A 27,952-nucleotide genomic window follows, 5' to 3' on the forward strand; every position below is an offset into this window, starting at 1 on the left:
TCCTTATTTGTTATATGCATGACAACTGATTTATCGCTATTTAATTTCATTGACCAATCTTCGCACCACTTAGAAATGGCACAAAGGTTGGATTGCAGGCATTTCTAGTCATTCGGAGCAGTAATCGTTTTATAAAGTATGCAGTCATCTGCAAAAAGCTTTATGTGGACTTGTGATGTGTCTATTGATTTAACAATATCATTTATATACACTGGAAAGAGAATAGTTCCCAAAACACTACCTTGAGGAACTCCTGATGATACTGGTAGAATACCAGGCATGCAGTCATTTACTGCATGTCTGGTATTCAGTCATGAAGCGAGACTCTGAATTTCTGTACTTTCCCTCACAGCGCTAGTTCATTTATTGTCTTCTTGCGTATCAGTTTATGTCGTTCCTTCGTCAAGTCTAGGTGGATTCGGGACCATACTTATTCTATGGTCAATGCATCGTACCTTGCCAACCACTTCCACATCCTGCACGATGCCTGGGTGTGCACTCATTATAAAGTCTATTTTGTTCCTATTTTCTCCATTAGGGCTCCTCCATGTTGACTTGCGGTTTCCTCGTTTTCATGGTAGGTATTCAAAGCCGTAAATTATTGCGTTCTGCGAATTCTACTAGTAGCTCCCCTCTGGCGTTTCTAGTACCGATGTCATATTCTCCTACTGCCTGGTCTCCAGCCTGCTTCTTCCCAACCTTTGCATTAAAGTTTTCCCTCAGTAATCACCTTTTCATAAACGCCTCCCTGGGCGCCGCCATAGCCCTCCTTGGGCTGTTCAAATTGGCGCGTCCCCTCGAAAATGCACTGGCAACGCTGCGCCCTTAGCCTTTGTACTCCCTCGCACAGCCCATCATGGCGGTGTTTTTTTTTCCTTCCTGTGAAAAGGTGTATAGTATACTGTGTTTTTACCTTACTCATTGCCGATTCCATGTCTTCATAGAAGCTTTCAACTGAAGCGTCATCATGGCTGGATGTAGGCGCGTAAGCCTGTACCACATTCATTTTTATCTCTTATTGAGTTTAATTATGATATCTACCACCCTTTCATTAATGTTATAGTATTCCTCTATGTTGTCAGCTATGTTTTTGTGAATTAAGAACTCCACTCTAAGTTCTCTTTTGTCAGCCAAGCATCGATAGCAAAGGACGTGCCCATTCTGTAGCACCGCATAGGCCTCATCTGTCCTCCTAACCTCACTGAGCCCTATTATATCCCATTTAACACCCTCTAGCTCCTCGAACAGTACAGCTAGATTAGCCTCACTAGATAAGGTTCTAGCGTTAAACGTTGCCAAGTTCAGGTTCCAATGGTGGCCTGTCCGGAGCTGAGGCGATGGCGTTGTGGTTAGAGCATCCGCCTCGCTTGCAAAAGGTCCATGGCTCGAATCCCGGTGCCGCGCAGTTCCCAACTGGATAAAAAAAATCCACGTGGGGATGGAACTGCATTGGAAGTTCGGGGGTGCGGCCTCACTGGTGACCACCGCCGGTAATGCACTCCCTCACCAGAGAAGGATTTGCCACCCTGGTGCTGTATCAGGTCACTACCTCCCAAATGCAAACGTCAAATAGAGTATATCACCGCATATTTCGGGAAATTATTGACTTATTCATGCTTGTTTACGCTCGTAGTCAAAGCGCAGTTCACCAATCGAATGATGTGACTAGTCGAACGTGTGGTCCTGCTTGCGTTAACTATCTGCGTTTCACCGGCTTCCAAAGCTGTCGCCGCAGTCGTCGCGGGAAACGACGCGTAAACCACCAACAGATGCTCGCGTTCGCGTCTTCCTTTGCCGGCAGATGTTCGGGTTCCTGCACTTTCACGCCGGTTGCTGATAAAGGCCATTTGTAGATGTAGACAGACGAACCGATGAACGCGTTCCCTGCAGACTCTTGTAGTTTTGCACAGTTGCTACACAACTACAATTTGTGTGGCTTGCTACACCCATTTGTTCTTCAATGACACAAGGAGCCACACCAAAACTTGCTCAACAATGGCAAAAGGATTTTGCTGTCATATTATAGAATGTGACACATTTTTTATTCGTGTCCGTTCGTCCTTCTGGCTGTCTGTCGGTCCTGAATTGTGCAGCGTATGTGCACTAAGCAAGTCTCTTGTTGGCCCACAACTCAAATATGTCCTATGCTAGATTGGTGCTGCGTCATTATTTTTGTTGTCCTTTCGTTTCTTAACAAGAAAGAAACATGATTGGATATCGTGAACTCAGATTTTATTTAGTGCTCATAGAGAAAATGTGTATGAACTCTGTGTATGTGGTAGGTGCCGTGTATGACTTTTCACTTGATCGCTTTATTGTAGGCCCACTGCGAGGACACAAGCTTCAAGCAAAGTAGCCAGGACGGTTTGAAGAAATTAAAGCCAGATGCTGTTTGGATGTTGTTTGCCATAAAATTTGACCTGGAAAACCTTGGTTTGTCCCTCGTTGCTCCTCTGTGCTTTTCTGCTAGCCTAATATACAGCCTCATGGGGGGAGGCGGTTGGTTGATGTAGCATGATTGAGTGGCCTACTATTTTCCGGCAATGCTTACAGCTTGTAAGATTTTTAAGCAGTCCATTGTACAGAGCTGATAGCATAAACTAAACTTTCTACAGGAAATTATATTACGGACAAAAACAATATTTAGGGTGTAAGGATTAGACTAGCGCAGTTATGTTGTTTACAGAGAACATTGTGAGCTACCCGGTTGTATGATCTGCCTACCCTGACGTTATGGGTGCCGTCATGTAATACAGCACAGTCTCGAGCCTTGCACTAGAAGGCCTTTGAGGTGTCTGCAGTGATAAGGTGAATTTGCTTCAGGAACGCCACGCAGAAATTAAAGTCTGTTCACAGTGATATCGAGGTTCTCCCCCTCGCAAATTTAGGCTCTCTAAATATCCTCACTCGACCGATGCGGTTGGTGTACCAGGTGGGAGAAACGAACTGCTTTAATGGTATTTTATGCAAACTCGAGCCGTGAACAGGTTTTTTCTGTTTTACAAAACGGCATCCAATTTCAGAAAACAAAGCTCCAGTTTTCAGAACTTGCTATATAGAAAAATCACGCTTTCTCGGTGAAACCCGCTCCCTCAAATAAATGAGCGACCGCTGAGAACCAACATGGCGGCCGGTCAAGTATGGCAGCCGTTTTAACCAGTTGTAAGCAACCATGATCAAAGTTGTCATCACCCTAAAACACGGAGACTCGTGCACATGAAGGCTCCCCAGGCCTCCATAGCTTGCAGCGACTATGCATTTCGCCTAGGCAACGTCATGAGCATACTACGCGCGGTAGCAGCGTGGCCCCCAGGGTCGCGTGTGGTGCACGTCGACCCACAGCTCACATCGTATCCATATGTGTTCGTACGACACGACACATTCAGCGGGAGACACATGGTGCGTTTTCGGGGGCGATTTGCCATGCGGCTGTTCGTGCCAACAGCCGCAGCCGACAGGCGTCCAACAGCATGCGGCAACGATTCCCACGCCACGCGTGCATCTAACTTGCTGGATGTAGGCGCGCGGCAACCACGCCGTTCTGGCGGCCGCAGCCAATGGCAGCGCGGGAGCGTGACAAGGGGTGCCACATGTGGGCGCCGTCGCACGTATCTGCCTCACCGCTCCGATAGCACCAATAGCCTATGTATTTTTTGGTATCGCGGTTGCCAGTGGCATCAAAAACATTGAATAGACTGTTTCTGACATGAAATAACTCATGATTGAATAAAGTGATGCTTGAAGTGGGCTATTTCTGCAAGGCAACGCCTCTTTTCGAACTAACAACGAGATGTCGAGCCGTGATGGAAGTCCATTTGGAGGTAAACAAACAGTGGCACCGACCATCTCGCCGAACCGGCCCGCTTCGTTACCACCTTTGCTCTTTACATCGAGTCTGTCGATAAAACCAGTTGCACGTGTGAAAGCGTCATATAAGTGTGCGAGTTTTCATCGTGTTGGTAAAAAGAAGCACTCGACAATGAGCTCACGTTGGGAGGACAGCGGCGCTACCGACAACGGCGGCCGTGCTAGGCGTATACGATCGGAGTCTATAATACATGTGGGCTAGCTGTGTCGATGTTTGTAACTTGCGAAGGCGTAGCTTTGTTGGTGATGTTATTAGACGACAAGGCATGGCTGCGTGAGCGTCTTTATTTAGTGCCTAATAAAGAGGATACGGTGTCTTCCGAGCGTGGGACCGTATGTGGGCGGAGCCTGAGTGCTGACGGCTGCTCGCCCCATGTGTCGTGAATAGTCGTACGTGGCTTGCAGCGTCGCACGTCTCATCGGATGCCGTATTGCACCATATGTTTCACGCTTTCCGGCGACCTCTTCAGCCACCCTATGATCGGCCGGTTCAAGTCCTTCACCGTGGCAACAAACAATTCACAATCAAGAGAAGTGGCCGTGAGGAGGTTGTGTCGTTGGACTGCGTCAAGACAGCACACATGGATTGTGACGACGCAGTGTTGCCTCCTGATAAAAGAATCATCACCAAGACACCCAGCGCCAATGCCAGCAATGGCACAATGCCAGCAAGTCCACGAGGTTCCTTCCCGGCTGACACACAGAGGGCGGCTATCAATAGCACCCACTCACCTCATTCTGCAACATCGCTTTCGGAAACTTACTAGGGGGGGGGGGGGGGGAGGGCGTGTCACTGTAACAGCAGCCAAGCCAAGCCAAACTGCCATACAGCGCCCCTTTTCCGCTGCTCTCCGGAACCTCCAGAGAATCCGAATAAAAGGAGTTGATGTTCCGCATCCACGCCGCACGGCCATGTCTGTTTCTCCCGTGCGTTTACGCGTTCCATTAAAATAATAATAATAGCTTGAGTAATTTACATTGAAAGTTTTCGTCACTAATTTCAAGGCGCTACTCTTTCATGGCGATGACATTTTATTCAGTTTTGTTTTATTTTCATTCTTTTTCATTTTGGCGAAAAATTGCAATATGCTGCATGTTTAGCCTTTCTATGAAAATAAATTCTTTCGCGAGGTATATATTTATTTGTTTATAGTTTCCTATTGTAAATTATTAACCTATTTGGGAGCAATTCAATAAAGAATATCGCAAAAATATTGCTGCGAAGTTGAAAAAACAGTATTATGACACGGCTTGTGGCGAAATTTTCGCAATGTAATGGTTAAAGTGAAAAATGTGTATTTTATAATGTCGCATAGTGTGGTTTGTCAGTAAAATGAGTAGAAAGCTTTAGAACAGTGGTTTTTGTTTCAAGGGAAAAAATGTTTTCAAGTGAACAATCACAAGGTAGTAGGCAACCTGTTTTGCCTCACATTCACTGCATAGCACGTCCACACAAGCTTCCAGCGGGGTCTTTTCGCAGCTAATAATCTATGTCATACAGCTCCTTGTTACTTGTTTTAGTAACACTGCTCTATATAACGTCGAAATGGGACATTAGTGTTTTCTTTATGGAACAGTGTCTTCCTCTTGTAGCACAAAAGTGGAGGTTATGCTGAACCGCTTCTTAGTCCCAAGGAGAAGAACTATAATGCAGTCGATGACCTACAATACAGTATTCAGGCACTGTGTTCGACTTCTGATATTGCATATTTTCCTAATAATAATTAAAGACACATATAAAGTATATTTTATCCAAGCTGTTCCTATGATGGAATATATATAGATATATATTTGGTGCATCTAGTGCGCCCCCAAAGATGACTTGAAGGACCTTTGTTTGAAACCGTTGCACTATACTATATACTTAACACGGATACTATGTGGCATGTACTACATATGTTCGTTGCGTAACACATATACACTCGTGAACCTATATGTGCACCACATCTAGTGCTGTCTGCTACGTCCTGCGATGCTACTGCCTTCCTCCTCTCCCATCACCGCACTGCAGTGCTAGCACACAGTGTTCGCTTGGTACAAGGATGGCGGGGAAAGAAGGATATCTAACATTACTAATAAAATCAGGGCCCCGAGACGGGGCGAACGACCATTCTACTCGCATCACAGCTGCCCCTGCAAACGCCCAGGCTCTACAAAACTAGCGCTATATATACGTGCGCACATGTCCGATGCTACAGTGGGAATTCGGCTACAGAGGAGAAAAACCTCGGCTAAGCGACAACCCTTGCTAATTGCCTAGTTACGCTTGCAGATATTCTCTGGTAAGTCTTACCTTTGACCTGAGAATCATTTACTCAGAATATGTGGAAGACGTTAGATAAATAACGAAATTCATATTTCTGTTCGCAAATTATTATCGAACAGGACTAGGAAAGTGAAGAAATCGAATCATCTTTATACATATTGTCGGGAACGGCAAGATGGCATTCATTGCCCTGAATGCAATATCAAGTACAGATTTTGAAATGGAACGATAATTCTGCAACAGTCATTAAGCATTTCTGAAGATGCACTCATTTGCGTGTGCTTTTGTAATTGCAATATAAGGGGTTTTGACGTCCCAAAACAAGATTTGATTATCAGAGAAGCACTAGAGCAGAGCTCCTATATTTCGTAGCATTCACCTAAATCTATAGCACACAGGCCTCAAACATTTTTGCCATCATTAAAAAATGCAGCAGCCACTGCCGCGACCTTCGGGTTAGAACTTCTAGCACCATAACTCGTATACCAACGGGGTGGAGCACGTGTGCCCTTGGTGCATATTTAGTACGCAAATATTTTCTTGCATAAAGTATAAAATTACTGCAAGAACTTCAACCCATTTCATTATTTTTTAAAGACGTATTGCACTCAGATGGCGCCATCAGAAATATTTTTATAAGGGTCACGTTTAGGGTGGCCACACAGCAGTTATTGATATGGTATTCTCGCGTAGGCACTGCAAATTCACGAAGGAAGTACCGTGACTACTGCTGAAAATTTTGCACGCTACTGACCTCGCATATCAACAGACATGAGTGACACTGACATTGCAGCTTGTTGCGGTTATTATTGGGCCCTACGCAGTACCGCAGGCGGTATATCTGATAGGCTACCAGCATGTTCGTTGCCGCGTTGTGCTGCGAGCGCCTTCTTAGTGCTTCTTAGCGCCCGTGCTTCGCTTTTGAATCATGGTCATGCTTTCAAATTTATCACAAAGGAAGACACTGGGTTGAGCAAATGTCTGCATATCTCTCAACACTAGATCAGCCTGCAACATCCTCCCATTCCTCCTTCAGAGATTTAGGCAATGCTTCTCGAAGAAATTATGACAAGAGCCTCTTTTATTCTATATACTTCTGCGCACGTGGATTACAATGGAAAGCATTCTTCTTTTCTTAAGTGTGGAAGAATCACAATTGAAAACTCAGAGTGACTTTATGAGAAGCATACATATAGGGAAGCAGATAGTTCATTAAAGAATCGCTCTCTTCTATCTGTTTTTTTTTGCGTTTCTATTGACTTATGTAGTGCTCCTTCAACACCAACTTGGCTGCCTCGCTTAAACTTGGGGACAAATCTCACAAAACCGCCAGATTTTCATCTATTACTCAAGTGGATTATTAGCGAAGTCATGACGTGCATGCTTATTCGCTCAATGGTGCTTTTCCAGGGTGTCATATTGCCATTACATAGTCTTTGAAAGGCACCAATGACCTGATCTTTTACTTTGGCTGCCTTTGAAAGTGTTAACCAGCACTAGTAACGCAGCTGCGAGAGTGGTAGATGAGCATGCCAATCTGCGCCGGATGTTGTCGGTCAGATGCAAGAGCGTGCATGCGCGAACGCTCTCTCTCTTTCTCTCTCGCAGCAAGGCATTATGAGTTGCTTTATGAGCATTAGCAGATCGCCAATGTGTTTATGCCTGACATGCACATCTGCTAGATTACCATAGCTCACTAGCACACACTTAAATGTTATCGTCAATGTATCCGAGTGAAATGCGTCATGGCGATTCTGTTAACGGCATTTGTGGACTTTAAACTTGAAAGATATTCACGAGTGTAAATTGTCACTTTGATTCTCATAGACAAGCAGTGAAACGAGGAAGCGGCCGCCGAGCCAACATATACTACATGTGTTGGGATGTCTAAGCTGAGATGACGAGCACAGAGATTTAGTTGGATCATCTAGTCTGGTAGAGACACGGGGCATTGGAAGGGTGACCGGGGATTGAAAGTATGACATGCGAGCTATATGAGAGTGGAGTACTGTTAAGATGTCTGATGTTGGGAATGATACACGGTAATAATGGTGAGGTGAGGGTATTTTATACCACCGAAAGTCTCATGTCAAAGGGGGCGTGGCAAAAGCTGTCGTATACACAAGAAAACGATGAAATAAAAATAAAGAGGTGCAAGTACGCATGACTATAGTGCGAAGACCACAGAAACACCTCAGGCGTTGGTCATTCACGCCCTCATTTCCCCATCCTCACGCAAAATTCTCCCTCCAACTTTTCTCCTGCTATGCTCTAGTACACAAGGTTAAGCTATGCTTTACCTTGTCCTTATTTCCAAACCCATAGTCTCCTTTCCTACCTATTTGTTTTATTATGAGATATAAGGCCATGCTAGGCATTCTCTCGCCCTGCTTTTGTTAATTTCTCAATCTTTATTGATCTCAACTTCTTTCATTTTTCTCGGTGTGATTAATTAATTTGTTTTTTCGTTTCTCTTTCATTTTCGCTCTTAAGCCATAATAATTCAATCATATGGTTTCCATGAATATCTGGTAGTGTGCCTAGAAAGTCGAGGGGTTCTGACACTCTCTCTCAGGGAACTTTGACACTGGGCACACTGGTGCGAATGCACCCTGATAAGTTGTCTATCTGCACAACTTTCCGTGAGTGAGACGTGGACAGAAGAGAGACACAATGGGACACATGAACCTTCGTGCGTCTGATTCACTATGTGCCTCTGTTCTAGACGCGTCCCAGTCGCGCATTCTTGTGTCTTCATATGGCAAACCAAAAGGCCCAAATCACAACCTTATTAAGATATTCTTTCTTTCTCGTCCTTTGCTTCTTTTCTTCTCCTTATTTTCTTCCTCGAACGCGTTGCTAAGTGACGCATGGGAACGCTATCAGTCGATGATAAAATTCGAAGTTTCATTGAATGTCTCTACACTTAGCTCACGGTTTTATTCGATTGGCAGTTTTGAACTTGCCGACAAACTCTACGCCGGAGCACTCCACTTAAGTGGAGGGCAACTAAAGGAAAACTACCACAAAAACCTAGGCGCTCCCGCTAGAGCAAATGGCATGGGGCGCTAGAGCACGTCGGCTTCTGGTATACTGCGATGCACCCGTCGTTTTTCTTCCGGTACGTGCCTTGAAGAGGCGCACGAAGTGACTAAGTGCGCTTGGAGAGCACGTTGGTTGGTCACGTGGTACATCCCGGTTAATCCAGGGGGACGTCGTAAACAGCGCGTCCACCAGCACTTGCGGGGCGCTTCTGGTAGAATTGGTCACTTTTCAGGGAGTAGAAAAAGTTGCTCCGTGGAGTGGATATTTCGATGGAGCTGCTCCAGTTCTGCCAATAAAATATACAGGGAGCATTCTAATTGTTTCATTAGGACAGACTCGGTCCGCATAGTGCAGATATAGCGCTAGCAGTAGTGCTCTGAATTAGCCAATGAATCAGACCAAAAATCCTGACCTCACCCTTAAAATTGCTTTTCAAACACCTACAGTCACTCGCACGCCCTTGGTCTTATCCAGAGAGTTTTCTAATATACACTTGAGGCAACTCAGGTGCTAGTGTCTAAGGGAGCTGCAACGCACGGTGCTTCAGCGAGCGTGGGAATGATGGGTAGTATACACATTTGTCTAATCTTCGTACTTCTGGCCTGCTTCTGGCTCTGTGTGTGTTCGTGTGGCTTGGAGCTGTTTTCTCACAAAACAAAAAGTCAGGAAATGTTCAGCGGTTGTGCTTCACCGCCTTATTTTGTTTAAGTTGCCGTTTCAAATCAAATCAAGAAGTTCAAAAGGGTTTGTTCTTTTGTTTAAAACGAAACCGTAACCAGCAATAAACAAAGCCGCAAGTACGATTGGCCGCCCGCAAGTACGAAGACTAGGCAAATGTGTGTACTACCCAGAATTCCCAATGGTCGCTGAACGATCGTAGCGCCAGAGTCCCCTCAACTTAGTTTTAGGAAACTCTATGGTCCTAGCGGCCTGTTTGATTCGTCTTTGCAGCGTAGAGAGCTTGAAAAACTTCCGTTCACTACTTCGTGAAACGAGGTGCTTGAGCGGCGCATTTCCATTCTCCTAATCAGTCCTGGCGACCTGAGCACGATTAGGAAAATATTGAAACCGGCATTCACGTGACTGTCGCCTACTCTTCGCGAAAGTGCGAAACAGAGGTGATATTAGAGAAGCTTGCCGGACCCATATGTCAACAGCTCGTAACAACTACGTCGGGAAAGTGAGCGCAGACTTCGCAACGCTGGGTTTGAATAATAAAACAGAGCCCATTCACTTGGAGTGTGAAAATAAATCTGTTATGGTGCACTACGTGAAGCTGGGTAGAATATGCCGCCATAGGCGTCGTCACATGTCATGACTTGAGCCACAGTGTTAGCCCTTGTGATGGCGTAACCGCCACACAAACGAGCGAGCTTTTTATGCGGTGTCCGATTCGTTGGCATGTCCACTTCGCCGTAGTGCGTTCAGTTACGCAATAATACAGCTAGTCGTGACGACAAGGTGCTCTTGACCACGTCGACGAACCCAACCCGCCAGCGCTTTCTCAGCGTAAAGCGAAATAGGTGGGCTACATGTACAGCAACAGGACCGTTAGAGAAACTCGACAAGCCTGAAAGTGTGTGTATAAACCTGTTGAGATATTTAAAAAACGAAGCAAGGAGTGCGTACCGACATTTTAGGGGCATCGGGCGGGCGTCAGTGCACACCTAAGTCAAGTGCTACCCTTCTGAAAGTTCCTTCACGGCCTACCTAATAGATGTGCCTCCAAAAGCGGATCTCTGGGGGCAGCATTCATTGCGGCGAGGCGCATTCCATGTTTCCCATTCGGATCGCGAGTTGCGAAAGGTTCGTGGCGTTAAAATGGCGTTGCGGAAAAAAAGACCATAACCAGGCGCTCTGCTCGTCCACGAATTGGACACAGCGAGAATAGCTCCCCATGTCCACGAATGTCCACGGATCGGACACAGCGAGAATAGCTCCCCAAACCTTTGCCATGTGCGTAGACGTGCACGTTGTACCTGTATTTATTACGAACGAAACTCCTGAGGCCCACACTTCACTGTTAACGTTCAGCCCTCCTTCTCTTACGCATCGTTTCAGGTTACAGCAGTCGCTGATTTACCAGAAAATGTTAGGCCTTCAGCTGTTTTGCTCTAGCGCACCCAATATTCGAAGTTAAAAAAATAAGCTATTTGCGCATTGCTTATATTAGTTGTGCTCATCGTCACCACCTTCATTATGGATGGTGAAATGACAAGCTTCACGCCCGCTTTCTCGAAGATCACAGAAAGTACCTGCCCACCTGGCGCTGGCACAAGTATGCCCTTCGCAACGTTCTGTTGACGCCATACTCTTCGCCCCTACACCGTTTTAATCTTTCTACCACCTGTATTCCTCTGCCTGCGCTGCGCGCACCACACACTCACTTGCTCAGTTGTTCCCTCCACCGAGCGCAGCAAGCGCTCACCGCATCCGCTCACCACCCTGTATAACACCTTCATAAAGTACAATAGTCTGATTCGGCGCATTGTCGCTTGCGTCTCATTTTATAAGGACCTTCGCTAATCGATTAGTTGTGAATATTGGGATATGCCAAGTTTTTGAAAAACAAAGCCTACGAGTCAGTCGTAATTCGTTCCTCAATATTCGTCACCAATAGCTGATTCTCGCTGCAACCACGGGCCACGCTTAGTAGCTCGCTGTTTGTTTCGGTCACTTCAAGCTGGAACTCGAAACGACTGAGTCACCCTGAGCTACACTACATTCATAACCCGTAGCATATTCATGGTCGCAGTCGTAGCCTTCACACCATAGACCAGTGTTGGTTTCTGCCACGTCAAAGACAAAATACTTTTTATTATTTTCTGGCCAAAATCGCCCCATTCTGTAGGCATCCTAATGCTTTTCAACCCCCTTCAAACTTCATGCTCCTTAAACCAAAGCTTTTGTCAATTTTCTGGTAAATGGCTCCTTTATCAGTTACCAACTCTTTTTACGTTGTAAATAACGTCATTTCTGTAAAGCCAATGTTGCCTCATCCTCATTTGCGTTTGTTTCGCAGGAGCAATAAAAGTTGTTCTTGAAGTTCAAGCTGCAGTAAAGATGGCCATGAGGCGGCTCCAGCCCTACGCCCAAGTCATCGATGGTGAAAAAAGGTGCCCTATTGCGCCCCCGGAGTGCATGAGAAATGGCCTAAAGTTCATAGCACAGAAAGGGGACCTATTGCAAGCGTCGTATCTGAGAAGTGGAGCTAACTGGGTCCAGTACATTGTTCAGCTGATTCTCCGTGGAGGCGAGCCGCTAAACAACTACGATGAGTTCCTACAATGTGCCCACATCGTAGAATATTACCCGCGTATCGCGGAACTAAAGACCAGCGCACCACTGCGAACTCTTTGCACACACCTTCCACTGGTCTCGGAAAAACTGAACCCGGAAGCGAAGTACGTCTACGTGGCTCGCAACCCTTGGGATGTCTGCGTGTCGATCTACCACTTTGTAAGCAAAAGCAACGTACTTTATACTGTGCACAGCAAATGCGAAGTGTTACCCTCTCTACGCGCAATCCAAGTGGAAGAAAAAGCACTTTAAATCTACTGCTATTGATTTTTATGAATCTACACTCTTAAAAAAAGGGTTGTAATACTTACTAAGTTTCACTTACTAAGTGCTTGTCACATATGTTACTACCCTCTTAGTAACTAGAGTTAGTAACAAGAGGCTTAGTAACCGCTACTAAGCAAGTATGTTAGTAACGGATACTACCATCTTAGTAACAGGTGCTACCCTCTTAGTAACAGAAGTTGCAGCATCTTAGTAACATATACTACCCTCTTAGTAACTGAAGCAAGCAGCGTGTTAGTAACAAGTACTACCCCCTTAGTAACTGAATCAAGCAGCATGTTAGTAACAGATACTACCCTCTTAGTAACAGAAGAAAGCAGTACCTTAGTAACAGATACTACCCTCTTAGTAACAGGTTCTACTATTTTAGTAACTACAGCAAGCAGTCTGTTAGTAACAAATACTACCTTCTTAGTAACTGCAGCAAGCAGCATGCTCGTAACAGATAGTACCCTCTTAGTAACTGAAGCAAGCAGTATCTTAGTAATAGATACTACCCTCTTAGTAACTGCAGCAAGAAGTCTGTTAGTAACAGATACTACCCTCTTAGTAACTGCAGCAAGCAGCATGTTAGTAACACATACTACCCTCTTAGTAACTGAAGCAAGCAGCCTCTTAGTAACAGATACTACCCTCTTAGTAAATAAAGCAAGCAGCATGTTTGTAACAAATACTACCCTCTTAGCAACCAGTTAGTAATTGGTCCTAACCACTTACTAAGTGCAAATCGTAACACGTCCCACACTACTTGATAAAAACATTACGAACTTAGAAACTTCAGTAACATACTAATCGCTAATCACTCTCCGACTGCTTTAGTTGCACGGTAAAGTGCAGGAAACCTCAGATAATGAGAGGATCCCAAATATAGGTGAAGTGCGGCTCTACAACTAGATTTCTTGTGCATGTTGTTGGTGAAAGGCTTTCTGCAGACATGACGAAAACCACAAGTTTCATCATCTAACATGCCATAAATACATAACTTTCAGCATTTCATACACACACTTCAATCTTTATTATATAAGCTCTGCTTATTGCACATTGCTGTCAGATCAGCTCTTGATCGACGAAATCGTCCTTAAAAGTAGTGGTGCTCTGGGCACACTTGGTAGTCCACAAAAGTACTCGAGGAGCGTTAAGGTGTTTTTGTTACTCTCCGAGTACATGATGTCCAGTACCCAATACAGTTCCATGATAGCCGTCATGCCGGCTATAACATCGACGACATGAATGTTGAATGCCTCAAACACTACGGTCATTTCTTCGGCCTCTCTGATACTTGTTCCCTCAAAACAAAGAGCAGGGTAGATGTCCTGTAAAGTTAAACATTAGTATTAGCCATTAGCAGAATCAAAATGCTAAAAAATGGAAAAGAGCAAATTTTTTTCAAATGGTGACAACGAATAATAAAAGAAACAACACAAATGAGAGTTGACTCGTGACTCAAATTTCATTGCACATGAAACGTATATATTGTCACAGAGTCATGATCCGGACGAAGCAAGCAGTCGGGCTGCCGAAGATTAAATCTTTATTTCGCTGAACTTGTGGCCGCGAAAGGAAAAGACACTTTGCAAATAATGTACAGCCGCAGTCACGTCTGCGTATAGTGCACGAGCAGCCGGCGTTGCTCTGTGGCAAGACACCTTGCGGCCGTTGTAGGTTGTGACGCCGCGTGCACAGGAGCATGCGCGGCCTTACAAACGTGCAGGCCTGCTCTGCACGGGTGACAACGTTGGCAGGTGTGCTTGTTTAACCAAAAATCCGCGCTCGCTCAAGGCACTTTGGTCATATCTATTGCATAAGAAGAGGCGCGTTTCGACTGATAACACACGCTGCAAAACAACGCACTCTTTGTGATCGTTTTGATTCTGTGGCCGTCTAGACTTTTTTTTTTCCGCAGCTGTTGGCATCATCATATCTACATATAATCGCATGCCTCAAAAAAGCCACAAAGCTTGCATCATTGGTGCAGGCTCGCTATATCCATCAAAATGCCCTTTGTTTTATGAAATAGATGTGACGAAAGTGCCCTGAGGGATCGCGAATCTTTGGCTAAACAGGTACACTTTCCACCATTCTCACCTGTGCAAAACAGGCCCGCATGTCTGTAAAGCTGTGCATGCTCCTGTGCACGCGACATCACAACCCGCAATGACCACACAAGGTGTCGTGCCGCAAAGCAAGGCCGGCTGCTCACGCGCTATACGCAGACGTGGCCCATCTGTACATTGCACTGTTAGTGGCGAACAAAGCGATGTCCATTGGTCCTCTGACAGGTGGTAAAGCGTGCTTGTTTTTATACATGTGCGATCAAAGATTCCAGCATTATCAATGGTGGCCGCGTAATCACTCAACGAAGCAAGACTACAGTCGACGTCGGATTTCCCGGACGCCCAAAATTCCGGACATGCCCGATTTCCCGGACTCATCTGCGGCACCGTCAAGTTCCCCATAGAGTCAATGTATTAAAAAGTCCGAAATTCCGGACGCTTATAGCCTTTGGCATCCAATTTCCCGTACTTTTTACTGTTAACCGCCGACCGAAAGTTACCATTGACGCCGCCATTTTGTTTGTTTTTATATCCTCGAACCCGCCATACTCGCACCGTTGCCAACTCCCGCACCGCGCCGCGGCTGCCGTAACCTCGAAACCGCATGTGTCAATCTATTGCTAGCCGCGGCTTAGCCAAGCCAAACCTCGCTGAGTTCGTTCACGTGTTGTTTTGTCAGCTCTGCAGTCGTGCCTGCGGTTGATCGTTTGCTGCTGCGCGCTATCTTCAGTGATCACGTTTCCCGACCTCCAGCATCCATCGAGTTCCTAGCCGTTTCGTGCTGCACTTTTCGTCTAGCGGATTCACCATTTACAGCGATGGCACCAACTGCTCCTTCGTCCTGCGCCCTGCCGGCGTGTCGATTCCAGCTGGGATAACCTTTGAGGGCTTCGCCGACGCTGACAAAGACCTTGAGCTATGTGCGGACTTAACCGATCACGAAATCATTCGTCAAGTTACGGAGGATTCCGACGACTCTGACACCGTGAACGAAGAGCCATCACCTACCCAGCCAACGAGCTCGGAGTTGACGTGAGCACTGATGACACTATCATCAATGTACAGCAGCAACATGACGTTGACTGAAATTGAGGCAGACATGATCGCGGGCAAGAGGAACGTCGTGCAAAAGAAAATAGGCGACTACTTCGCGCCCAAGTGCTGACCTATGAGGTAGCGCAGGCCACGTCAGATTTTTTTTATAAATAAACGGCTATTTTCAGAGCCACCTAAACGATGTATTGGCTGAATTGCAATGGAAATCTTGTACTCCGGTCATTACCCTCTCAGTCAGCGAAAAATACCTACAAGAAAAGGTGCATTTTCACGTGCATTCGTTTTTGCGGACGTTTTCGTGGTCCCTTGAGGGTCCGGGAAATCGGACGTCGACTGTATTGGCGTCCGGCGCGCAATCATAACGGAATCATCTAACACAATCGTGAGGCTTCCAACACACCACGCCGTGGTCTGAGTGGAGTCTTGTAAACAAACATTGCGGGTGAGACCCGAATACATCAAGATAATATGCATTGCAATATACTAAGAGAAAATTTATCAACGGAAACGCTAAAGCACGACATGACCTTCTGGCATAAGCACACGTGCTCATCTAGAAATGACAATTCCCTCTGCGACAAACAGATGCAGAAGAAATGCTCATTTCTAAAGAAGCAGGCATGGTCATTCCAAAAGGTCATGTCACGCTTTAGTGTTTATTATAATAGGGTTTTCCTTAACATATAAACTTTTAGGGTGCAATGAAATTTATGTCAAAAGTTTTTATTTTTCACTTTACCATTGTTTCTGTGCAAAAAAATTGTGCCGTTTCCTTTTCAATATGCTTTACTTTACTAAATGAAACGTAAAGTTACTTACAGGGCCCCTCAGAAATTTCGGCTTCTCTTTCAGCAGCAGTGGGAGGAGTTCTATTAAGGCAACTGCAAATCGATCTGGAAAAGGATTGTTATTGCAATATCACAGCAATAATATCACAATCACACAGCAATATCACAACAGTAATACAAAGAGAACCTAGAATGACTGAACATACTTTACATACTTACATTTACGGCTATTGCCTTCCAGTTTTTCAAGCTCCTTCTCGAGCTCCTTCACCAGGTCCTTTGTTGAATGGCGAGTTTTCAGTAGCTCCAGAATCCTGGGTCCAAAGTTGTTGAAAAATTCCAACAGCTTTTTTTCCATCTGGATGCTTGTTATTGCTGTAAATTCTTCATGAAGCTATAATCATAGAAGTATATTTAAATTAATTTGCAATTACAAATCTGGGCAACAAGTTTCCAGCTAACATATAAATGAAATGAAGGTCAAAAAGACACTTGGCAGTCAATTCGTCGTAGAGAAAACAAAAACACACATGGGTGTATCTAGATATTTACAGAGCAGGTCCCAATTTTTTTTGGCTGAACACATTAAAAAATTTTTATATCGCGAAGTGGCTTATTTTATCAAAAACAAGTTTATTTGCTTCTGCAGGTGTAGTTGTTGTCAGAATGATACTAACCTAAAAAAAAATGATTCAAATGCAGTTTATGGCATCATTTCAGTGCTTACGTCAGAGTGAATGCGAATGGACAATGCCCAATATACCTTGATGCATTTTCAGATTTGTCTGAATTTGAGCACGAAAAAAAAAATTGACTCAAATATTGACTCCACTGCAGGCCTTTGTCCTGCAGTGGACGTAATCAGGCTGATGATGATGATTCACATTATCAACACTATGTGCCATCTGCTACCCAAAATTATTTTTTTTTTGGCAACATCATAAGACATTCTCGAAAATTTCTGTTGTAGCTGACAGCCATCATGAGTAAAAAAAGAAAAATAAATGCAAAAGCAAATATATAAAACTAAGCAGACAAAGTTGTCTCAATGCACAAGTCATTTACTGCAATCTGTTTTGCTATTGCTATTGTGGAATGGTGGCATAAACATGTTATTATTTTACATGCCGGCCAGTGTTTGCCCACTGAAATGAAATCAATTAAAAATGCTTTGTCAAACAAACAAAAAATAAATAAAAAAGCCAGGAGTTAGTGTCAAGTGCTTTCATAACACTGGTAGCGGCTTAGGCTTGTTGGATATTCATGACAGTAGAATACTAGCGCGAGAACACATGGACAGAAGAAGAGTGAACGGCACACTGCACTTGTTACAACATAGTTTATTGCTGCAGCCGTAACATACACCTAATTAAAAAAACACGAAGGTGTGTAACATAATTTTAATTATATACTTGAGGAGTTGCACCTACATGTATTTAAGCGCATGTTACAGCTGCAGCAATAAACTATGTTGCGAGAAGTGCAGTGTGTTGTCCACTCTTTTCTCCATGTGTTTTCGTGCTAGTATTCTACTGCTTTCATAAGCCTGGTAGTCAAGGATTTGGGACTGTATAATGATCGTATCGAACCATCCACGGGACGCTTTTTGGTAAACTTTGTTAGAGTGTGAACATACTTAAATTTTAAAACAGATTTGGAGCCAGTGGTCTGGGAAGCAGAAATATGCTCGAAATAGCTAAGCAGACAGCCTCTTGCTTCCCTGCATGCATTTAACATAAAAATGAGGCTTTAAGTCAGTAAAGAATGAATGAATAATTCCTTAAAAACTTGACCATAGCACTGTTGTGCAAGCAATGCCTGCTTCAATGTAGTACAGCTAAAGACCCACTAACCTGTTCACAAGCTACTTTTGAAAACCTATTCAAGTTTCAAAAAGACAGCTGGTAAATATCGTAAGTGAAAGCATGCAATGCAGATGCTGCATTCACATGATACTGACCATCTCAACATTTCCTAAAGCGGGATACTTTTCAAGTATCTCAGCTGTTGTAGGCACTGTATCTTTCATCCACGACCTCCTAGAAGAGCGTGTCTGCTTCATCGATTCGCTCAATTTCTGGAGGTCCGGAGCACGCTTCGACATCTCTTTGGACATGAATTCCAAGTGTCCCACTAAAACACCTTCATCGTGGTCATCATATGGGATGCTTGTTGTCTAACAGGGTAAAAAAAAAAAGTAGAACGAACACTTGTATAAGGCAACCATAGTCTTCCTGGAATTAAGGCAACATGATGCTACCTAGTTATGTCATTAACCCCCCCCCCACATTTTTTATTTTTTTTAAAATGGGGCTTGTTGAAGCAGAAAAAGACAGCTCATGCGGAGTGCCGTTTTAGTGCCAAAACATTTCACTTACTCAAGCGATGATGAAGCCGTAGACTGTTATTAGCGAGCTAAGCCACATGCAAATGTTACTTGTAAAACATTGAAATGAACTTAAAAACAGAAATTGCTACCACGCGGCGTTGCCGTTTAGTTTGTGCAGCAATGGCACTATCTTGAGGTTTCCGTTTTCCATAGACCTCCTTGGCTTCCTGCACAGCAGGCAGAGTACTGAGAGTTCTTCGCATGTACCCGAATTTATACTGGATGGATACTTTCCAAGAGTCCTGCAAATAAGCATATTGGACTTTGGAAGACTATTTACATAGAGATTACGTAGTGGTCTCATTGAAGTTCATGCTACATAAACAAATATTTGAGATAAAAAGAAACATGATGTTAGGTGCAACACATTAAAGGGACACAAAAGAGAAACAATGAATTTGTTAAGATTGATAAATTGTGCTCAGAGTTCTATAGCGTAATTTATTTCACCATCATAGGTGTATTGATAGAGGAGAAAATTGAGTTCAAAATTTCATTTTTAAATTTTGTGTGCACGTGATCTAAAATATTTCAAAGCGTATTGTATTTTGATAGTGCCATTTTTTGGGCTTGCTGGTAAATAGAACTTGACGACATATTGAGCGCTAAGAGACAGGGACATGAGGGAGTGGACAACACAATGCGCTAGCTTCAACAATTTTTATTTTCAGGAAACGCCAAGCTATATATCCGTGCACAGTGGTGCCACCAGTCTATCCACTAGCCACTTTCCCGATCTAACAGGTCAACTGACGGTGCACTTACGCACGTGTCACCTTTGCGAAAGATGGCATCAGCTTCAATTATCTCTCGCACGTCTGTATCTTCATGCTTCGCCACAGCAGGCCTGCTGTCAGGTGCTCCTAGAACTATCGCAAACATTCGCAAGCATGATACATTCGCAAGCAGAAACATTCGCAAGCAGAACTATCGCAAGCATGATATCTCGTTAAAGAGCCCTGAGCCTAATTTAGGCATGTGTCAAGTTATAAAAAAAACTTTTAAGCATCTGCAGGATCCTTCATCCGATGCAAATGAAGCTGCAATCTGCAACCACAACAATAGAGTGTTCTTCACACTTAAAAGTGGGAAGAACACTACGGTTCATAAAAATATATGTTGCTATATCAAGGACACATAATTTTGCACCAACCTATGGCACTGGTCAAACATCATCACTTGTATAGGATTGTGTGTGTTCATAAGTGCAACTTATCTGGTATATTCAAGCAACAAATATCTTTTTCTTTTCCCACATTTAATTAAATGTGTAGGTAACAAAGTATCACACACATGAGTGTTAATTACCCCTTATGTAATCAGACAATGCGGGCCATCAATGGAAGCCGTACGAGGTTAAACACACTCCAGTAGGGCTCGCATTTCTCACTGACCAAGGCTAATACTCAATATAAAACATTACAGTAAGCACAGACAACAATGCAACGATGATTATGCGATTATGTAGTCTAGATGTTCCGCTGCAGAACTTGAGCCAACGTATGTTTTACTTACTGCTAGACGCATTTCTTCGATGACAGAACACGTGCAAGAACCAGTAGTACACTTCACAAATATTTAACTTTCTTAAAACAAAAAGTAATTTGATAAAACTGTCTCCACGAATAGATAATTGATGTTGCTAGTAAATATGCTATTTAGCATAATTTTACTAGAACAACCTCAGTGTAAAATTTACGACTAAACTAGAGCAAAAATTACCTTTTATGCAACTTTGTCGCCAGCTTTGCAAGCCATTTGACAGTATATGTGTCTCAAACTATTTTTTGTGTGACAGTAAAAGTTTCTGACACTCAAACAATACAAAATATTGCATATCACTAAATGTAGTCTGTTTGTAAAAAAATCCCAAACATTAAAAATTGTGTCCATATTTAAGGTAACATAAAAACCCATGCAAACATAAAAGTTTGTTAAACCTATTTTTAGTAAAAAGCCTACCATCATTCTATAGGAAAAATTTTGTCCTAACTTAATTTGGAAAGACCAGATTTTTTCACTACGCGTGTTACAAGCTAAAGTTTCAAGCTTTCCGAAAAAACTTCATGTGTGGCTTGCTGCTCCCAGTCAGTCAGTGAAGAACTTTGTTTATTGATCCTGAGGACCTTTTTTCACCCAAAAATATTTCGGCGGGCCACTTCTTGCTTTATATGGATGGTCCATTGTTGATATCGCAGATGGTTGAGCGCCAAGGCTCGTACAAGTTGGCGTTGAATGACCCATACAATGACCCATACATTAGCTTACCGACTTACCCAACTCCAACGCACACAACATTTACATGAAAAAAAAAAAATAGTGCAAACCCCGATTCTAATGTGCACTTGTGCTCCTTCACCCCCCCTCCGCCCTCAGATAAAAGGACTTGTTACTTGCTTGTGCTACATTCTATGTTTAGCCTTGTAGCTCTCAAATGTTTGTTTTCGTTCTTTATTCCTAGTTTTCCCATTCACATACATTTTGCTTTTTTTTTTTATTGCCATGAAAGCAGATGTTGGTGCACAAATGAGGCACCAGCTACTCCTTAGTTCTAGAAGTGACAAAACATGCCACAAGCCAGGTTCGAAAATTGCACGTAAAATAGTGCATTCCGCGTGACACCAGATTGTTACTAATTAGCATGCAGCACACACAATATACAATTTTAATATCACCGTGCCGGTCCGATATGATGTCTCGAGAATGCAAAGAATATAGTTATTCAAACAATCTTATATGTTTCACCGTTTTCTTTTCCAGTCCCTTTTTCTTTCCAACTGATAGCATTATCATAATCTGCCAAACATTTTCTGTGGATATTGCGATATGTCCAAATCGTAAAAAATTTCACTTACCCAACCAGTACCAATTGTGTCTCTAAGGACAGGGTATTCAACAACGAGTGCCTTTGAAGCAGCCTCATAGAGCCGCCTTCCTGGGTATCTATGAAAGCAACAAATGTTCAGCCGGTATTCAATAATATACAGGAGAGTACGGAGGCACTTACACAGTGAAGTTCATCAAATGGTGGCTTAACCAAGACACAATCCTTGATTTTGTCCGACTCGAAACTTTTCCGAGTTCTGTATTGCCAATGGCAACTTTTAGGTCTAAGGGAAGGGGTGGCAGTCTATAATCACTTCCGTGAAAAGGTTGAGTAGTTGATGGCTCCAACTCGGGAGAAACCACAAGCAGTTCATTTGTGCTGAAAACAGGATAAAAATCAGCAGGCTTTCAGTTTGGTGCAACAATTCGAAGTTGAGCTACTCACCTGCAAGCATGAGGCATGGCCTCATCAGTGATTATTCTAATTTTGCTCCCATCACAAAAGACATGGTTCCCTGGAGGGTCGACATAAGCTTCAAATTGTGCATTGTAAACCTGAAAGAAATTTAATGCTTATACAAACACAATTACCGTGGGCAACAAATAATAAAACTTTCAGCTGTCAGTATTATTTCAAAGACATTACTATGCTAGCCACACAGGTGCAATTTGTATGCATGAAGTGAACAAGTGGCAAACTGTTCTTGTTCATTCTTTCCATGTCCCTGTCATGTTTATTTACACATACCAGTTTTACTTTCAAGTGGCAAAAGACAGGCTAGTTGGCGCGTGTACGAGATAAATTAACAGCGCAACCACAGGACGAAGAAAGAAAACATGAGGATAGACGCTGAATATCAACTGTATCAGATAAATTAACAGCGCAAACACAGGACGAAGAAAAAAAAAAAAAAACATGAGGATAGGCGCTGAATGTCAACTGAATAGCAAATCCCACATACATCTTGCTGCATGAACATCGAGTGAAGCTTTGGGCTAGTTGGTTTTGCATAAAAAAGTCCATATCGCGCTGTATGTAATTCATTATGAACATCGAATTTTATAGACGATGCATGTGGCAGACTTTGTGTGTTTTTGGAACAAGCAGCACATCCTCTTCTCTTTTTGTTCACTAGGCAACACGTACCACCTGTTTCGTGGGCACTGAGAGCACATGTGAGCAGTAGCACGTCTGCCAGCCTCCTTGATTCGACACTACACCCTATGGATGTCGGGACTGACTGCAGCTTGTCAGATGAACTTCAGTACGACATGAGCAGATGATGCAGAAAACCAGCAGTAGTCAGTCTCGAAAAGCAGGGCTGCGTCTTGTGTGTGCGAGTGTGGTATAATGAATTTTGAATGATGGACAGTTCGATACTTTTTTTCTTCTTCAAATAAGTGAACTCAAAGAGCAACAGGCTCTGCTATGAATGAGGCTTTCAGGAACGACAAGTGCAATGTTTGTGAAGAGGAGACAGAGAAACATTGAAAGATGAAGAAATGCGAGGGGCGCACGAGGAGGCCAGCATGGAAGGCTGGAGTTTCATTGCTTGTTTCCAGTTGCTTGATTTCCATCTGTGCTTTTCCTATACAGCTGGCAGTGCCTATAATGTGCCAAAAACACATGTATTGACTCAGGCTCGGCACCAGTTCTCGGTGACTTTCTGGAGAATCGGTTGGTTTATAAGTGGTTCACATGTTCGGAATGTGGTCGATCTTCTAGCGATATTTACGTCTACAATGGGGAAGCATTAAGAAGCACAAAGCATCATCAGAACATTCGAAATCGCTCGGAATTTGTTCACACTAACAAATGATCTTTTGTCAAAAAGTAGCATAAGATTTCTTGACCTTGTTATGCACTTCTTCACCAGCTGTGTTAGCTAGGAGTATTCACCCTCTCATAGAGCTTGTTGCCCTTTTGAGAGCAAAAGGAGCTAGTGAACCATCTGCCATGTGGAATGCAGTATTTCGTTCCTGCACACACAGGGTGTGGCCCAGCTTTCCAAGCTAAATTGAGACTAATTACTGCTGGTTTTGCATGTCATCTGCTCGTGTCGCTGCTTGAAGTTCTACTGATGGTGGTGCATGAGCATGATGCAGAATTAGTAATACTACTGTCATTCCTTCTTTCCATAGTGTGTCGCATCAAATAAAAATGACAGCTGGACACACTAGTGCTCACATGGTGTTTTTCAGCACCCTTGAAGCTGGTTATACATCACTTCCTGAACAAAAGGTAAGAGGCAGTGCCACTTGTTTCAAGAAAAAGACCATGTGTGCTACAGGCAGCATCTAAGAAATTCAATGCTGATGCGGCAAGATCACGGTGCAAGAATATTCTAGGTGAGTGAACGCCGGGACTATTCGCTGCCTGATAATGTTCTGGTTCGCAAGAGGCCCGAGAGATGGCGCTACAAATTTTGCCCCGGCTTCTCTCCCCCCCCCCCCATCTGGGTGTAGGAAAACCCCGTGACGTAAGAAAGTAACGGCGCTCATTTATTGTCGCCACAACAACTTCGCGCCGCCATCAACCCCGTTCCCTTATCACCCCCCTTTTCAGTGGTGCCGCTCTATGGGTGTCGCGTGGTTGATATCGTGCGATAGGCCAGTTTTCTCAGATTGGGACCCACCGCCCACGTGCTGGATGTGCTTTGCGGATTTTGCCAACAGCCCGCCATGGTCCTCAGTCTGTCGAGCCATCTATCGGCATGCCGCAAACGAGAACATAATCGGTACCTCCCCGCCAAGCGCTCGCTTCGCAACGTTCGTTCACCTGAAGTATTCTTGCACCGTGGGCAAAATGTATGTGGGACAGGCTGAGTGGTGAATGAATAGGTGGCTTCGAGAAGATGCAAATTAATTAAACACTTGTGTCGGGAGCAGCAATTTTGCCATACGTTGTCAGCACTCGTCCTCATGTTTTCTTTTCTTCGTCTTATGATTTTACTGCCAATAACTACTTTGATGCAAGCATGGCTGATACTCTGCAGGATCATTTCTTGTGAGCAGCCTATTATATTCAATGAAATTTCAGTTTATTTTATGCTTTGCATTCTCTAGTGTTGCAAGGTATTCATCATAACATTTCGCAGTAACAGTAACATTTTGGCATTTTTCACTGTGCCAAAAGTGACCCTTTCTCCAATGTAACATAGATAACATAGTAGCAAAAAGGCTGGCATTATTTCTTGTCGTTACAGCTGCATTACAAAACGGAAAAGGGACGTCATTTTAGTGGAAGTAAATACAGCCAGGGGCTTAGCACTTTATTAAGTGCACAGTAACAGTGTGGCCACAGCAGCTAATACAGAAGCTACAACTACACCCTACATTCATGCTTCCCATTATCACGTTTCTTGGTGGCATTGGTTCATCCAAATCCCTTTAGCCATTTGTGCACTGACAAGGCCAGCATACCACAACCTACTATCCCTGACTGAACTGTTGGAGTGGCTTCTGGTGCTCACACAAATGAAACACTTAGGTTCTATTCAAATAAAGGCATCCGATTTTTTTCATTTGGTTTACGTCACCACTTCCTTCGAATTGACACATCACACGTGACACACTATGTATTTTACCTTGGTGTTTATCTTTACGCACATAAGGCCAGTGCTAATTACTTGCGTGAACGAGCACCGGCGCTGAAACACGACCGCCACATTTATGCTTTCATTAAGTGCTTAACAAAGGTACACTATATACGACAAAAATATTGCAGCTCCTCAAGTAAAAAAAAAAGACTGCCTCCCAAGTTGGGACACACTTTCCTTCTTTGTTCTCCTATTCGCGCGCTATTGCAGATGGGTCCCCTGGGTTACTCAGCAATGCCATGTATTGTTCTCCTATTCGCGCGCTATTGCAGATGGGTCCCCTGGGTTACTCAGCAATGCCATGTATGAGCAATGTATGAGCGAAGAAAACAAAAGGCACTTCCAGAACGTACCTCTATTCTGCCGGTTGACGCGACATCTCCAAAATCTGTAGCCTTCACGGCAGCCAAGACATCTTCCATGGTGTGTCCGTTAATGGAGATAATCTTCTTGCGCTCCTTCCATGACACCAAGCATTGAATCGGTGTCGACATTTTCACGGCAGCAAAAAGAAAAAAGCACACAAACGGAGAAGCAGTCCTACGGCAAGTTCAGCAAGGCGCGAAAGAGGCGAACGGCTTACGTGCTTGTCTTGGCTTGTACTACAGTGGCACACAGCGATGGAGAAATAAACACCTCGTTCTTTTACCTCTTTACTCTAGTTCTAGAAAGGCTTCAGAGGTAGTAGTGCGCGCTACCTGCAGTTTTTTTTTATTTGATAATAAAAAGATATTTCTGACGTTGAAGAGTTTAGTTACGCCAACTGCATGTGCCTTTAAAAGAAATGAAGGCAGCGCAACATAAAATTAGCACATATTTTTTAGTAATTCCTTAGTAGAGCCGATCTCCTTCATCATCGTATTTGTCTTGGAATGTTGCTGTTGCTGTGATGGTATGCTCAAGCTAGTTGCCGTGGCTGACGTTTTATTGTGCTGTGCTCCTCTAGTTTCGGGCCCAGTGCGCGCAGATTGTTCTGCGGGAATGAATCGCCGTAGTTTGTGTGAGTGAAACAAATTCACGCCATGCATACGTGCCCACGGTGCCCGTTTTCGTCGGCAAAGTTTTGCAAGGTCATATGGCACATCAGAGATCATCGCCACGATACGGATTTTTCTGTCATGTGTGGTGTGCAAGGGTGTGCAAAGACATATCACGAGTTCGAATCGTACCGGAGACACATTTACCGCTGCCATAGAAGCTACGTGGAGCTCGACGAGCCTCAACAGGGGAACGCTGCAGGAAGTGTTACACCGCGGCTGGATGCTACAACAGATGTCACTGCTTTCGACGACGCAGAATTGCCTTCTTCGAGCTCATTTGCCGAAGATACGAGCAACGGACAAGAAAGTACCTGCACTGTGACTGCACACGGTTCTTCTAGCTCTATTCACGACTTCACACTAAAAGTCAAGAAGCAGATGTGTTTACTTTTTTTTCGCGTAGCTGAAGTGCACAAGCTGCCGCACTCTATAACAGAGAGCATTTTTGCCGATTTCAAGGACACCTTTTTTGACATAATGAAGGCATTTGCTTCTCAAATACAACAAAACATCCCCTTAGATTCTGCTGGAGAAGATGTGCAAAAGTTGCTTGCTTGTGACTTTCTGGAAGATGTGTTCCAAAGTGCCAGCACGAAGTCACTCCGGGAAAATTTCGCAAAGGAACATCTTCCTTATGTCAAACCCGAGGAGCACATTCTTGCTGTTGGCGAGACATTTCAGTATGTGCCTATACCTCGTGTCCTCCAAAACCTGATGTTGTCCGAGACTTTTCGTGAACATTTAGACCAAAGCTTCACAATTGGGCAGCCATCACCAGTTCTCCGAAGTTTTTTTGATGGTGTATTCTTCAAGGAAAAACTGTTGGCACTTCTGGAGAACGGGGCACAATACACTCTGTTTCTTGTTCTTTACAGCGATGAGCTCGAGATTGTGAACCCCTTGGGGTCAAAACGAGGCATTCATAAAGTAATTGTTGTGTACTTTAGTGTGCTCAACCTACATGCTCGTCACAGGTCACAGCTACGCTCCATACATGTAGCTCTTGTTGCGCCATACAGGCTTGTTGACAAGCATGGCATGAAGGCAATCTTGGAACCTGTTGTTTCAGACATTGTGAGATTGGAAGCAACCGGCTTTACAGTGCACATAAATTCAGCTACTGCTAAAGTCAGAGCAATTCTCGTTGCATTTAGTGGCGACAACCTTTCTATGAATAGGCTGGGTGGATTTACCTGTTGTTTTAACAGAGGGCGCCCGTGCAGGTTTTGCACTGCACCATATGCAACTTTTAGCTCTGTATTCCATGAAATGGATGTGCGAATTCGAAACAAGAGTTTGCATGAAACTCACATTGAAGGTGCTAGGGTGAACCAGCCACTAAGCACTGCACTTTATGGTGTGAAAGGTGAATCGCCCCTTTTAAACATTTGGTACTTTGATGCAACACTGCAGCTACCGCCGGACCTGATGCACGAT

At 43.9% G+C, this 27,952-nt stretch overlaps 2 protein-coding genes across 2 annotated transcripts in view; one reads left to right on the forward strand and one right to left on the reverse strand.

Moving 5' to 3' along the window:
* Positions 1–6,034: 6,034 nt before the first annotated feature.
* Positions 6,035–27,952, forward strand: part of LOC119173344 (sulfotransferase 2A6) — a 32,658-nt gene continuing 10,740 nt past the window's right edge. The window contains exons 1-2 of the mRNA XM_037424206.2: positions 6,035–6,149; positions 12,201–12,637. Coding sequence (XP_037280103.2) covers positions 12,242–12,637 — 396 coding nt within the window. The 5' untranslated portion in view covers positions 6,035–6,149; positions 12,201–12,241. The remainder of the gene's footprint in view (positions 6,150–12,200; positions 12,638–27,952) is intronic.
* LOC142817967 (uncharacterized) lies at positions 13,755–27,248 on the reverse strand. The gene is made up of 8 exons (XM_075896033.1): positions 25,829–27,248; positions 22,322–22,431; positions 22,058–22,255; positions 21,906–21,993; positions 18,622–18,837; positions 16,881–17,055; positions 16,693–16,766; positions 13,755–14,076 (listed from the first exon to the last, which is right to left on the reverse strand). Exons 1-8 carry the CDS (start codon positions 25,967–25,969, stop codon positions 13,816–13,818), a joined length of 1,263 nt encoding a protein of 420 aa, XP_075752148.1. The 5' UTR covers positions 25,970–27,248; the 3' UTR covers positions 13,755–13,815.

The sequence above is a fragment of the Rhipicephalus microplus genome, chromosome 5, assembly GCF_043290135.1.
Source record: "Rhipicephalus microplus isolate Deutch F79 chromosome 5, USDA_Rmic, whole genome shotgun sequence".
Classification (NCBI taxonomy): Eukaryota; Metazoa; Arthropoda; class Arachnida; order Ixodida; family Ixodidae; genus Rhipicephalus; species Rhipicephalus microplus.